General features: G+C 40.0%; 1 protein-coding gene across 1 annotated transcript; it reads right to left on the reverse strand.

The window, feature by feature from the left end:
* Nucleotides 1–1,105: 1,105 nt before the first annotated feature.
* On the reverse strand, nt 1,106–15,554 carry si:dkey-65b12.6 (IgGFc-binding protein). Its single transcript, XM_043240049.1, has 26 exons — nt 15,550–15,554; nt 15,420–15,470; nt 14,019–15,200; nt 13,571–13,911; nt 12,907–13,480; nt 12,182–12,786; nt 11,494–12,064; nt 10,786–11,384; nt 10,114–10,678; nt 9,741–9,937; nt 9,495–9,633; nt 8,784–9,388; nt 8,070–8,640; nt 7,365–7,960; nt 6,715–7,279; nt 6,343–6,539; nt 6,095–6,233; nt 5,388–5,992; nt 4,674–5,244; nt 3,975–4,564; nt 3,325–3,889; nt 2,998–3,194; nt 2,775–2,913; nt 2,363–2,691; nt 1,517–2,075; nt 1,106–1,429 (listed from the first exon to the last, which is right to left on the reverse strand). Coding segments are annotated over exons 2-26 (11,052 nt in total). The 5' UTR covers nt 15,469–15,470; nt 15,550–15,554; the 3' UTR covers nt 1,106–1,427.
* Between the last annotated feature and the right edge of the window lie 229 nt (nt 15,555–15,783).

Genomic DNA, 15,783 nt, shown 5'->3' on the forward strand with positions numbered 1-15,783 from the left:
ATTCAGTTGAAACCTTCAAATATGCAAGCAGAACTTGTTTAAATGCTATGACAGGGCTCCAGACTTTGACTAAAATGATTGCATTTGCGACCAAAAATATAACTTTGCGAGTGAGGTTTTTGCTGAGGTCACCACTGGCTACTATGTATATTTACATGTATTTTTTCCCCTGATTGTTTTACGATCACATCTTGTGTTATGTTCACATGTTCAAAATGTGCATCGAAGTTTTCATGGAAAAAGTGTTTCAAATAGTCAACATCTCCAAAATACGCCCTAAACGCAGCTCAGTTGTGCAGTACGAGAGAGATCATTGACATAGACATGCGAATAGCACAAAAGCAAGTGTCAAGCAAAGAGTCAGTGTTTTGTACACAAATTGAACAAACTTCAACGGGTAATCCTGTCAATTTGTGTGGATATTGGCAAAATTGTTAACAATTCTCATGTGTAATAATTACTAATATGGCTTTGCGTTATCAAGATCTTAGTCAATGCTGTGCATAAATGATATGATGATACTTTTTTATTCATGTGTTCATATACTTATTTAGCAGTGGCTAAAACACTGTGAGCATTACACACACTTCAGCATGTAATAAATGAGACCATGCATCGGTGCAAGTATTAACTTTGAGTTGACTAAACTGACTTGGCATCTATCAAAATGTGGCAAACGTGTCCATTACCATTTGTAAGTGTCTGTGAACTGGGCTTGAGGTAAATCAACATTAGTTAAGGAGTGATTGGGTTAATCAGTATTAGTTTCAAAATTATGTTATGGTAAATTAAACCTGCACTGCAATGCCCATCCAGGTGAAAATCCTATAGACTATATGCATAGATTGCAGATTAGTGGCTGTTTGTACAGGCTGCTATAAGATGTCAGCATGATGGAAAAGTTAAAGGCAAGACCATAAACATGCCAGCAAAATGGTGGACATGCAGACATATCTGGAACAGTCAAATGTGGTGTCTACATACAGTATATCTATAGAAAATACTGCTTAATTGATTTGACAGTATAAGAAGTAGACATGGTTGGCATAACCGTTGTTTCCCATTTACGATAACTTTTACTTATATATGAAATAACACAGCTAAATGAAATGATGCAAGAATAGAATAGTTTAATAATAACATATTTAAAATATGATGTGTATGGAGGCATTTGAAAGGAAATACAAAACAATTTAACCCAAGAATAATTATAGAATGATTTGTGGACAGCACAAAGTGACATTCATGACAATATATAGTCATTTAAGAAAAGAAACTTACTTAGACATCCATTTAAAACACAGAATCACAAACTAAGTAATGTGATATTGAGTAATGAAAGACATTGTTATATGTCAATATATCGCCCAAGTATGCACAAGAAAATTTTACTTAAGAATTTAATTTAAAACTTGGTGGAATCTTCATCCTGTTAAGAGTAAAATATAGGAAAGGTGTTAGCATTAATGCAATATCCAATAAACAAAGATCTTGAGTCATAGTAATAATCACTTACAGCAGTTAGCGAGCTGCTTCCACTCTGGGGACACGTCAGCCTTTACCAGCGCACAAGCAGACACATAATTATTGAAGGCATTGCAGAAAGCATCATGACTTCCATTATTAAGACACATCTGGAAAAGGCAGTCAGCAGCGAATCGCCTCTTTGATATTATGTCATGGCACTGAGCAAACGGGCCTGTTGCATTCTCTAACAAGCCACAGAAGCTTTGTCCGCTATACAGCAACTTTTTTTCATCTGCGCAAGGGGGAAAGTGCCAGCAGTTGCTGTTGCTTTCAGGGACACTCCAAGACTTTGCCCATTCTGTGATGTCTGTCATGCTGTTACCAGTTGGTGTAACATAATCATCGTCCACATCATTACTGTAGGTTCCACACATCCCGACTATGTTATTGTAGTAGCTACTAGACAATGTCACCATAAGGGTATCTGCCCAGTTAAACTTTACCTCCAAGCCAAAATCTGTCTGCAGTACTCCTATACTGCCTGAGAGGGTGATACTGAGCCCCTCAGAATTTAAACTTACAGGAAGATTTGAAACTTTCCCGTCAATCTGGATAGGAAAAAAGGAGAGAAAGCAACTGATATGTCATTTCCAGCGTGTAGAGGAGCCATCCCTGCTCCTAAAAAGATACCATCATGTAGAACTACTTAAGTAAATAACAATTAGGTGTATTGTAGCAGGGTTGTAATTAAAGGTAGAAAAAGGTAGCCCTCTGGGAACAAGCTGGCTACGCCTGGTGCACATTATTTTCACAGAAATGTTTTAATATTGACTTGATTGATATGAGATATCTGTATCTGTGATCTTTCTGTATTTAATGTTTGATACTGACTTACTGTCACACTATTGCGGTTGCCTTGGATGAATGTGATTTCATGTCCTCTGACTGTAATGGTAGCTGACTTTACGTAAGAACCACGTGTGCCTTTGAGCATTGCATTCTTGTTGATGATGTTGAAGGGTGTCAGTGTTTGGTCTTTGCCTGAAGTTTTAACTAAAGTATAGCTGCAAGTACCCTGGAAGGAGAAGTGGTTGCCATCAAAGGTTCTATAATGAGGATCACCTTTGGCGATGCAAGAGGCCTTTGATTTAGCAATGCAAAGTGCCTTGTTGTCATTTACAGTGCAGTACTCTTTTTCACGGCACTCATGGTTACTGCAAGGATCTGGAACATGGATGCACATCTGTATTATGGTTTCGTTTAAAACTTACTTGGGAAACTATGTACAAGGTTTGTACATTGCTTACCTTTCTTGTAACACCCAGTGAATCCTTCTTTTTTGTCACAGATCTGATCGTCACTACATTTCAGAGGTTCACAGGAGAACACTCCAGCTTTGCAGAGACATTTTTCTGTACACTCATCCAGAATGATTGTGTCACCAGACTGTAGAACAAACAAGAGACAATATGTTTCAGTGACTAGTAGGATGTTTGACTACTACAGGGAAGGAATGGAATGGTTTCTCACCTTGTAAAACGTTCCATCTACGTGACAGCCACAATCCTGCAAAGTCTTACATTCACCTCCATCAAACAAGAAACCATCATCACACTGACATCCCTCCTGACATGGTGGGCATCTCTGTGAGTTAGTCAGGCTGGCGCAGGTTGAGGAGCAGGTGTCAGCACAAAGCTCATAATGACTGTTACCTGAACACTCAAGTGCTGCAAGAATACAAGATTGTTTTAGGGACTGGCTCAAGATTTTTTTGTTTGGGAGAGAACATTTAATTCAATTCTACACCTCATCTAAAGACCACATAAATATATTATTTTGCAACATGCAACCACTTACGACAGAAGGTGTTATTCCTCCAGATGTTGATTGACATCCCAATCTCTTGACAGCTGGCAACATACCTTTGTATGTGGCGACAGTGAACTCTCTTGTCATTTGGTTGGGCTGCCACATCTTTGACACATTCATCAAAAAATATCTGAGGTGCAAATCTTTCGTAACAACCAGAAAATGGCCCCTTCTCTGAGATTAGTATACTGCAAGCTGTCTCTGCCTGTTTCTGTTGGTCTTTGTCGGGATTGAAACAATTGAAGGTACAACCTGTTTGACACATCATTTTGTCCGATGGGGAAACCCAGGCCTCGGCAAAGTATTCCACAGAAGAAGTCTGAATACCGCCTGGCAGAAGAAAATCATCTGCACTGTTTCCATTGTAGTTACCACAGAGACCTTTGACTGCATTTTTAAAACTCGATGGGATCTCGATTTTGGCCATAGAAATTGTGTCATATGTCAGCTTTAATCCAAAGTTGGTTTCCACAACAATATTAACACCGCTCTGATAGACTTGCACAAGTCCTTCATTTAGAGTTGCTGGGAGATTTGTTTGAACTTTGTCCACCTGTAAAAGCAACAGCACCACAGTACGTTGTAGATATACATAGTTTTTGATATCCTAAAACTATGGTCAGTAATCGGTACAATACCTGAACCTCCCAGATGTGACCAGGCAGCAAAGTAATTGTGGATTGTTCTATTTGTATTTCAACTCTTCGGGTTAAGACAGTCTTAGAGGAGGACAGCTGTTTCACTAACACACTGAAAGAGTTCTTCTTATTGTTGCTCTCAGCCGTCTCTGCCAATCTATACTCACAGTCTCCTTCAACACTAAAGGTTTTCCCATCAAATGAGTGATAAAAACCAAAGCCTGACACTGAGCAAACTGCTTTGCCATCAGGGAAACAGCCCTGAACTCCATTCAGGACCTGGCAGTTCTCGTTTGGTTTGCAGGAGAATCCATCATCACACTGAACTTTTCCATTCTCTTTGCACACACATCTCTGCTTGCACTTGTCTTGAGGGAAGAACTCCTGGCCCAGCTGGTAGTACAGGCCATTGTACGAACAGCCACACTGCTGCGCAGCCACACAATCGCCATCGCTTAGGATAAAACCTTTGTCACATGTGCAGCCTTCAACACAAGGAGTTCCCTCACAGTTTTCAGATAGGCCACGGCAGGTCTTGGGGCATCCTGCGGCACAAACCTCATAGTGGCTGTTTGCCTTGCAGGTTGTAGCTGTAGAAAGACCATATTAAGGAGGAATGTCAAAATGTCTTTAAAATAAACCAGTTAACTACTGTAATGTGTATGTTAAATTACTTGAGGTAAATAATGTAATACTAACGGCAGAAACTGTTAGTTCTCCAGGATTCCACTTGGCCAAGTGCTCCTTGGCAAGCAGCTGTGTATGCAGTAAGAGCACTGCAGAGGGCTGAAGAATGGCCACCATACATACACATATCATACACACAATCTTCATAAAACTGATCTGGATTCACTTTAGCATGGCAACCTTTAAATGGTCCCTGTTTGTCTGTGATCTTGCTGCAAGGCTGTGTAAAAGTGGCTTGGTTTCTTTCTGTGGCATCACATTTAGGACATGCTTTGCCCTGACATACATCAGAGCATCCAGGATCATCTTTGACTTTCCAGCTGGTTCCGAAAATTGTTGGAGTTGAAGCTGGAGTTTTGTCAGGAGTCAGCAAATCATCATTGGCATTGCCGTTCCAGTTGCCGCAAAGACCTCCCACTTCACCGGAATAAGTGCTGGGGAGAATCAGCTCTACATGGCTTTCCCAGTTAAATTTCAAACTCAGACCAAAGTCAGTTTTTATCATACCAAAGTACCCACTGTAGAATATGGAAAGCCGACCATCTTCTAGTTCAAATGGCAATTTCACATACAGATTGTTGACCTTTAAAAAAAAATAAATTACATCAATTATAATTCAAGTCAAGTGCTTTTTTCTTTTGGAGGTGAGTGTTATAGAACAGTAACTTAATTTATGCATGCAGTTATTCATGTTATGGTGTATAAGTGTCGTTTTGAATAACTGACCTTTACTTTGCGTGAGGTTTCCCTGCTTAAGACAATTGTGTATCCATAGACTGTTAGTGATACAGTCTTGGTAAAAGAAACAGCCATGTTCCTTCCTCTGTTCTCGTTCTTGACCAGTACCTCAAAGGGTATCAGTGATGGGTCAGCTGTATTGAGTAGTTTGGACAAATAATAAGTGCAGGTTCCTTGGAAATCAAAGGCTTTACCATCAAATGTACGGTAGTGTGGATCCCCTGCACCCTGGCAGGTACTGTAGGACAATGGGTAACAATCTTTCACTCCATTCCTCGTGTCACAGAATAGGGAATTTTTACACTTTGTTGGTGTGCATTCCAAATTTCCAGTTTGAGAGTTGCACACGCATTTTTCTGTGCATTGTTTCTCACCCCAAAATGATTGGTCAGGTAGATAATACTGCCCTTTGTAAGTGCAGCCACACTTTTTCACAGGAATGCATTCATCTCCTTTACGTATAAAACCTGCATTACACAAGCAGCCCTTTACACATGGCAGTGTGCACGTATCCGGACCATCTCGATCAGCACAGGTTGGAGGACAGGCTGTGCCGCAGGCGTCATAATGCATGTTCACTGGACAGTATGTGTCTTATAGGGATTAAACAATAAAAAGAAAAAACATGAAACATCTGGCATAATGTATAAACAAATATTTTTAATTTATGGTAGCTGTTTTATAATGATAAATACCTTTGTTGTAGCATCCAATTGCACCATCTTTTGTGCCACAGATCTGATCTTTACCACATCCCAAGGGTTCACAGGAGAACATTCCAGCTACACAGGTGCATTTCTCTTCACATTCTCCTCGAATTACTGTTTGACCAGACTGCAAAATAATATTTTGGTTGGAAAGACAAAAAGTTACTGTGTGATTACTATTATCAAAAAATTTACATTAACAATAACAACAAAAAACAGAGCAGATAAATTCTCACCTTGTAAAATATTCCTTCTGCATGACAACCACAACTATCCAAAGTCTTACATTCCCCTCCATCAAACAAAAAGCCATCATCACACTGACATCCTTCCTGACACAATGGACATTTCTGTGACTTTGTCAGGCTTGCACAGGTTGAGGAACAGGTATCAGCACAGAGTTCATAGTGACTGTTTTTGAAACACGTGAGTGCTGGAAGAAAACAGGAATTAAAAAAATGCTTAGGGTTCAATGCAAGGTTGTAAAATGATTTTTATTTAAAAAAAATCTCCATTAGTATATTTAAATTGAATTTTAAAATTATTATGGGGCATTTAGGTAGGCTACATAGTAGTTATTGTTAAACCTAAAGTATGCAGTAACTTACGACAGAATGTTTTATTCCTCCAGATGTTGATTGATGTTCCAATCTCTTGACAGCTGGCAACATACCTTTGTATATGGCTACAATGAACTGTCTTGTCATTTGGTTGGGCTGCAACATCTTTGACACATTCATCAAAGAATTTCTGAGGTGGAATTTTTTCAAAACAACCAGAAAATGGTCCCTTCTCTGAGATTAGCATACTGCAAACTGTCTCCGCCTCTTTCTGTTTGTCTTTATCAGGATTTAAGCACTTGGAGCCACAGCTTGTTTGACACATCATTTTGTCTGATGGTGAAACCCAGGCATCTGCAAAATCTACCACGGAAATTGCCTGTATACCACCAGACAAAAGAAAATCATCTGCACTGTTTCCATTGTAGTTACCACAGAGACCTTTGACTGTATTTTTAAAAGTGGATGGGATCTCGATTTTGACCATGGAAATAGTATCATATGTCAGCTTCAATCCAAAGTTTGTTTCCACAACAATGTTAACACCGCTCTGATAGACTTGTACAAGTCTTTCATTTAGAGAAGCTGGGAGACTGGTTTGAACTTTGTCCACCTGTAAAAAAAACAACACCACCACAATACATTGTAGGTAGTGGTTTTTGATCTCCTAAAACTGTGGTCAGTAATCGGTACATTACCTGAACTTCCCAGATGTGACCAGGCAGCAAAGTAATTGTGGACTGTTCTATTTGTATTTCAACTCTTCGGGTTAAGACAATCTCAGAGGAGGACAGCTGTTTCACTAACACACTGAAAGAGTTCTTCTTATTGTTGCTCTCAGCCGTCTCTGCCAATCTATACTCACAGTCTCCTTCAACACTAAAGGATTTCCCATCAAATGACTGATAAAGCCCAAAGCCTGACACTGAGCAAACTGCTTTGCCATCAGGGAAACAGCCCTGAACTCCATTCAGGACCTGGCAGTTCTCGTTTGGTTTGCAGGTGAATCCATCATCACACTGAACTTTTCCATTCTCTTTGCACACACATCTCTGCTTGCACTTGTCTTGAGGGAAGAACTCCTGGCCCAGCTGGTAGTACAGGCCATTGAACGAACAGCCACACTGCTGCACAGCCACACAATCGCCATCGCTTAGGATAAAACCTTTGTCACATGTGCAGCCTTCAATGCAAGGAGTGCCTTTACAGTTCTTGGGCTCAGAGAGGCCACGGCAGGTCTGGGGGCATCCTGTGGCACAAACCTCATAGTGGCTGTTTGCCTTGCAAGTTGTAGCTGTAGAAAGACCATATTAAGGAGGAATGTCAAAATGTCTTTAAATTAAACCAGTTAACTACTGTAATGTGTATGTTAAATTATTTGAGGTAAATAATGTAATACTAACGGCAGAAACTGTTAGTTCTCCAGGATTCCACTTGGCCAAGTGCCCCTTGGCAAGCAGCTGTGTATGCAGTAAGAGCACTGCAAAGGGCTGAGGAATGGCCACCGTACATACACATATCATACACACAATCTTCATAAAACTGATCTGGATTCACTTTAGCATGGCAACCTTTAAATGGTCCCTGTTTGTCTGTGATCTTGCTGCAAGGCTGTGTAAAAGTGGCTTGGTTTCTTTCTGTGGCATCACATTTAGGACATGCTTTGCCCTGACATACATCAGAGCATCCAGGGTCATCTTTGACTTTCCAGCTGGTTCCAAAAATTGTTGGCGTTGAAGCTGGAGTTTTGTCAGGAGTCAGCAAATCATCATTGGCATTGCCGTTCCAGTTACCGCAAAGACCTCCCACTTCACCGGAATAAGTGCTGGGGAGAATCAGCTCTACATGGCTTTCCCAGTTAAATTTCAAACTCAGACCAAAGTCAGTTTTTATCATACCAAAGTACCCACTGTAGAATATGGAAAGCCGACCATCTTCTAGTTCAAATGGCAATTTCACATACAGATCGTTGACCTTCAGGAAAAATTAATTCCATCAAATATAGTCGAAGTCAAGTGCTTTTTTCTTTTGGGGGGTGAGTATATAGCAACATTAACTTCATTTATGCATGCAGTTATTCATATTATAGTGTATAAGTGTCTTTTTGAATAACTGACCTTTACTTTGCGTGAGGTTTCCCTGCTTAAGACAATTGTGTATCCATAGACTGTTAATGATACAGTCTTGGTAAAAGAAACAGCCATGTTCCTTCCTCTGTTCTCGTTCTTGACCAGTACCTCAAAGGGTATCAGTGATGGGTCAGCTGTATTGAGTAGTTTGGACAAATAATAAGTGCAGGTTCCTTGGAAATCAAAGGCTTTACCATCAAATGTGCGGTAGTGTGGATCCCCTGCACCCTGGCAGGTACTGTAGGACAATGGGTAACAATCTTTCACTCCATTCCTCGTGTCACAGAATAGGGAGTCCTTACACTTTGTTGGTGTGCATTCCACATTTCCAGTTTGAGAGTTGCACACGCATTTTTCTGTGCATTGTTTCTCACCCCAAAATGATTGGTCAGGTAGATAATATCGCCCTTTGTAAGTGCAGCCACACTTTTTCACAGGAATGCATTCATCTCCTTTACGGACAAAACCTGCATTACACAAGCAGCCCTCCACACATGGCAGCGTGCACGTATCTGGACCATCTCGATCAGCACAGGTTGGAGGACAGGCTGTGCCGCAGGCGTCATAATGCATGTTCACTGGACAGTATGTGTCTTTTAGGGATTAAACAATAAAAAGAAAAAAATTAAACATCTGGCATAATGTATAGATAAAAAAAATTATATATTTGTTTCATGGTAGACACATAATGATAAATACCTTTGTTGTAGCACCCAATTGCACCATCTTTTTTGCCACAGATCTGATCTTCACCACATTCCAGGGGTTCACAGGAGAACACTCCAGCTGTACAGGTGCATTTCTCTTCACATTCTCCTATAATTACTGTTTGACCAGACTGCAAAATAATATTTTGGTGGGAAAGACAAAAAGTTACTGTGTGATTACTATTAGCACAAATGAACAACAACAACAACAAAAAAAACAGAGCAGATAAATTCTCACCTTGTAAAATATTCCTTCTGCATGACAACCACAACTATCCAAAGTCCTACATTCCCCTCCATCAAACAAAAAGCCATCATCACACTGACATCCTTCCTGACACAATGGACATTTCTGTGACTTTGTCAGGCTTGCACAGGTTGAGGAACAGGTATCAGCACAGAGTTCATAGTGACTGTTTTTGAAACACGTGAGTGCTGGAAGAAAACAGGCCAATTTAAAAAAATGCTTAGGGTTCAATTTCAAGGTTGAAAATTATTTTCATTTAAAAAAATCTCCATTAGTATATTTAAATTGAATTTTAAAACTATTATGGTGCATTTAGGTAGGCTACATGATAGTTATTTTTAAACCTAAAAATGCAGTAACTTACGACAGAATGTTTTATTCCTCCAGATGTTGATTGATGTTCCAATCTCTTGACAGCTGGCAACATACCTTTGTATATGGCTACAATGAACTGTCTTGTCATTTGGTTGGGCTGCAACATCTTTGACACATTCATCAAAGAATTTCTGAGGTGGAATTTTTTCAAAACAACCAGAAAATGGTCCCTTCTCTGAGATTAGCATACTGCAAACTGTCTCTGCGTCTTTCTGTTTGTCTTTATCAGGATTTAAGCACTTGGAGCCACAGCTTGTTTGACACATCATTTTGTCTGATGGTGAAACCCAGGCCTCTCCAAAATCTACCACGGAAGTTGCCTGTATACCACCAGGCAAAAGAAAATCATCTGCACTGTTTCCATTGTAGTTACCGCAGAGACCTTTGACTGCATTTTTAAAAGTGGATGGGATCTCAATTTTAGCCATGGAAATAGTATCATATGTCAGCTTCAATCCAAAGTTTGTTTCCACAACAATGTTAACACCACTCTGATAGACTTGTACAAGTCCTTCATCCAAAGTCGTGGGGAGATATGTTTTAACATTGTTCACCTGTAAAGAAAACACTAACATAAAACTCTGTAGACAGCAGTTCTTGATAAAATAAAAATCACGTAAAATGATGTATGGACATACTATGTCAGTAATCAGTACATTACCTGAACTTCCCAGATGTGACCAGGCAGCAAAATAATCGTGGATTCTTCTATTTGTATTTCAACTCTTCGAGTGAAGACAATCTCAGAGGAGGACTGCTGTTTCACTAATACACTAAAAAAGCTTATGTCCTCATCCTTGTCCTGAGCTGTCTCTGCCAATCTATACTCACAGTCTCCTTCAACACTAAAGGATTTCCCATCAAATGACTGATAAAGCCCAAAGCCTGACACTGAGCAAACTGCTTTGCCATCAGGGAAACAGCCCTGAACTCCATTCAGGACCTGGCACTTCTCATTTGGTTTGCAGGAGAATCCATCATCACACTGAACTCTTCCGTTCTCTTTGCACACACATCTCTGCTTGCACTTGTCTTGTGGGAAGAACTCCTGGCCCAGCTGGTAGTAATGACCCTCATAAGAACAGCCACATCGTTCCATAGCTACACATTGACCATTGCTCAGGACAAAGCCTTCATCACATATACAGCCTTCAATACAAGGAATGCCTTCACATGCTTTGGGCTCAGTGAGGCCATGACAGGTCTGGGAACATCCTGTTTCACAAACTTCATAGTGACTGTTATCCATACAAGATGCAGCTGTGCAGAAAAAATATAGAGGGCAATTTTTTTTACAGAATTTTTCATCAATTCTGAGTTATGTATAATTCAAAATCTTAAAAAAGTAAACAATGGAATGAATACTAACGGCAGAAACTGTCAGTTCTCCAAGATTCCACTTGGCCAAGTGCCCCTTGGCAAGCAGCTGTGTATGCAGTAAGAGCACTGCAGAGGGCTGAGGAATGGCCACCGTACATACACATATCATACACACAATCTTCATAAAACTGATCTGGATTCACTTTAGCATGGCAACCTTTAAATGGTCCCTGTTTGTCTTTGATCTTGCTGCAAGGCTTTGTAAAAGTGACTTGGTTTCTCTCTGTGGCATCACATTTAGGACATGCTTTGCCCTGACATACATCAGAGCATCCAGGGTCATCTTTGACTTTCCAGCTGGTTCCAAAAATGGTTGCCGTTGAAGCTGGAGTTTTGTCAGGAGTCAGCAAATCATCATTGGCATTGTTGTTCCAGTTGCCGCAAAGACCTCCCACTTCACCGGAATAAGTGCTGGGGAGAGTCAGCGTTACATGGCTTTCCCAGTTGAATTTCAAGGTCAGATCAAATTCAGTTTTGATCACACCAAAGTACCCGCTGCGGAATATGGAGAATCGACCTTCTTCTTGTTCAAATGGCAAATTCACAAACATATTGTTGACCTTTAGGACACAAATGAACAATTAGCAATTTTTGTTAAAACGTATTTAGATTTTCTTGCAGATCAGTGTGTAATGAGTGTGCAACGTGTTTTCATGTAGAGTTTTTAATGTACTGACCTTCACTTTGCCTGGATCATCTTTACTCACAACAATTGTGTATCCATATACTATTAATGACACTGTCTTAGTGTAGGCAACTGCCATGTTCCTTCCTCTGTTCTCATTCTTGACCAGTACCTCAAAGGGTATCAGTGATGGGTCAGCTGTATTGAGTAGTTTGGACAAATAATAAGTGCAGGTTCCTTGGAAATCAAAGGCTTTACCATCAAATGTGCGGTAGTGTGGATCCCCTGCACCCTGGCAGGTACTGTAGGCCGTTGGATAACAATCTCTCACTCCGTTTCCGGTTTCGCACACTTGGGATTTCTTACATTTGGTTGTGGTACAACCAACTTTTCCAGTCTGAGAGTTGCACACGCAGTTGTCTGTGCATTTTTGGTCCCCCCAAAATGACTGCTCGGCTAGATAATATCGGCCGTTGTATGTGCAGCCACACTTTTTCAAAGGAATGCATTCATCTCCACTACGGACAAAACCTGCGTTGCATTGGCAGCCCTCCACACATGGCAGTGTGCATTTACTTGAGGCATCTCGATCGGCACAAGAGGCAGCACAAGCTGTGCCACAGGCTTCATAATGCATGTTGACTGGACAATCCAGTGCTGGGGGGAGAAGAGGAAAACAAAAATATAAATATTCTGAGTATATAGCACATTATATAGCACATTTATTCACATTCATGAATAGAAATATTAAATGAATTAAAATATAAGTGCACTTACGGCAGTTGGAAAGTGTTCTCCACTTTTCAGGAATCTTAATTCCAGCTGACATGCAAGCACCGACGTAGCTCTGAATGTTGTTGCAGAGGAAGTTTCTCATACCATTATTAATACAGACATCATAGACACAGTTATCTACATACATCTGGGGATCCACAGTGTTATGGCAAATAGCAAATGGCCCATCCGTTTTAGCCATGACACCACAGTTTGTGTCTTTTTTGTACTCCTCTTGAAGACTTAAAGAGCAACTTGGGCATTGTCCATTGCAGTCGTCATTGCAAAACAAGTCATTATCTGGAACTTTCCAGGTTTTAGCAAACGCAGTGACACTGGAGAGCACTTGGCCTTTGGGATCAATAAATTCATCTCGTCGGTCACCATTATAGTTTCCACAAAGACCACCTACGGTCTGGAAATAGCTACTTGGAGCTGTAATGTACAACATCATATTCCAGTCATATTTCACCTCTAAGCCAAAATCTGTTGCAATAATGACATTCCATCCTCTCTGATCCACTTTTATTTTGCCGCCATCTATAGTTAAAGGCAGGTACACGTTTTCACCATCAAGCTAAAATGAGAAACACCAAAGAGAGAGATTTAGCTATTGGTCAAAGTTATAATTACATTAACAAACTAAACGTTGTGAAGTGCTTTTTACCTCTACTACTCCTCTTTGGCTGCCAGCCACCACTTTATGATTGTACACAAGTACAGAAACTGTCCTTACATATGCTACCCTTTTGCTTCCTCTGTGATTATTCTTTGCCAAAATGGTAAAAGGTGTGAGGCCTTTTTGAGGTTTTGTATTGTTTACCATGATGTATGTACAAGTTCCCTGAAAGTCATACAGTTTCCCATCAAAGGTTTTGTAATGGGGATCGCCAACTGCATGACATGTGGCAATGGATGTGGGGACACAGACACCCTTTCTACACTCCTCCTGCTGACGGCACTTTACAGTCTCACAGGGGTCGGGAGGAGCTGGCGTTGTCATAGCAGCTTAAGGAACAAAGGAATTGTATTCTTGTTTTTACTTCCAGATTTTTAGTCAGTTACAATTTATTAACTATTCAGTCATACTTTATTATTCAGACATGTTTTCTTACCTGTGTTACACACTCCTGTTGTGGCATAACCATGCCTTATTTTTCCACCAAAAACATAAGCAGCCATCAGCGATTCACCAGATATAGTTACGGGACCTTTCTGTGTACCAAGTGATTTGGTGGCCCATACAAACTTTTGATTAGCAGGAAATGTTTTCCACTTCAATGATCCACTAATAGTGGAGGCTGATGCTGCTTCAGCAACAACAACAAGTGTGTTATCGTAGCTATCTTGAGCATGAATGGTCCAAGATTTTGACATCTCAGAGGTGGGTATTACATTGGTTAGAAACTCATCATTGGGAAAATTGCTACTGAAATACATTACCATTACGTTTTTGCTACTTTGAATAAGCTTTGCATTGTCGCTCAAATCAACCGCTAAAACTTCTCCAGCGTTTAGCTTGTTTTTTTTGTGAAACCAACTGGACCCACTGAAAACTGACACGATAGTGTTGTCCTCTGGAGCAACCACATAGGCTGTGTCTTTGCTGAAGGATTGATGCATTGCAGGGACCAGATATTCGTTTGAGAGAGACTCAACTGGCACAAGCTGCTCAAAGACATGCTCACAGGTGCCTATGATCATGGAGCACTCATGTCCTGCCAGGACAGCCACTGGAGACGTGGATGTAATTTGTGTTCCAGTCAAAGTTTCAAGGCTGCGAAGTTGATAGACTTCGTAGGGTGCTAGATTGATGGTTTTGGTCTTTCCAAAAATGATGTTCCAAAGATTTCCTGAATTGGAGGCAATTTCAACTGTGTTCATATAATTGCCGTTAATTATGGCTACCAGCTTTTTATATGGATTGGGACCCGTGTTTGGAGTAAAAACAACATAACGCTGGCCAAGTTGATTTATTGGGAAGATCACACTGCTGTCTCCAGTGAATTCCTTTATATTGGAAGAAACGACTGAGATATCAGCGGTAGAAGAGATGTACACGGTTTTGCGGAAGGCTCCGTCACCTTCAATCTCCGTGTTTTGTGGGAGGACAACCCATTTGGTTTCACCTTGTCCAACCTTCACTTTTTCACTGTAACTCAGTGCCTTTATCTCAATCGTCACAGTGGCAGGAGAATTATGTGCCGTGATGGATAGAGTCAGACTGGCTTTTCCATATTGGTAATTTGTCATGAAAGCAGTGATGAATTCACGGCCTATAGGGCATCCACTGACTGCTGCAGTAAAAAAGAAAACCAGTGTATATATATATATATATATATATATATATATATATATATATATATATATATATAGCAAACATTAAGTGTAATATAGTATTTCCAAAGAACATAATAGAAAAAGAAAAAAAACACTTTTCATTAAACATTAAGTATTAGATACCATATTGCAATGTAGTTCTTATATTGCAGTTGTAAATATTGTGTTAATCTTACCAGTTGCTGTTAAAACTGCCAAATAGAAAAGAAAAGACTGTGTCTCCATGTCTGTAAAAGAGGAACAACATTTTAGTTTTAAGTCTTGCAAGTATTAATATAATTCAGAACAGTAGTGATCAATACTTACTTGGAGCCCAGGTTTCTTGTGAACAAAATATTAGATGAAGGGAGGGCTTATATAGTACTGCTGTGACCGGGAAAAAAAACAAACTGGAAACAGGAACTCATTTTTAAGGTACATAAAAAATTTGTGTAAATTTAAGGTAATGGGCGTTCTGCATCACAGCTATTGCAAACATCAAACTGACGACAGAAAAACAGAAATAATGTTATTTCACACAATATTTATGAGTTTATAAAA

This window comes from Puntigrus tetrazona, chromosome 5 (genome assembly GCF_018831695.1).
Source record: "Puntigrus tetrazona isolate hp1 chromosome 5, ASM1883169v1, whole genome shotgun sequence".
NCBI classification, from domain to species: Eukaryota; Metazoa; Chordata; class Actinopteri; order Cypriniformes; family Cyprinidae; genus Puntigrus; species Puntigrus tetrazona.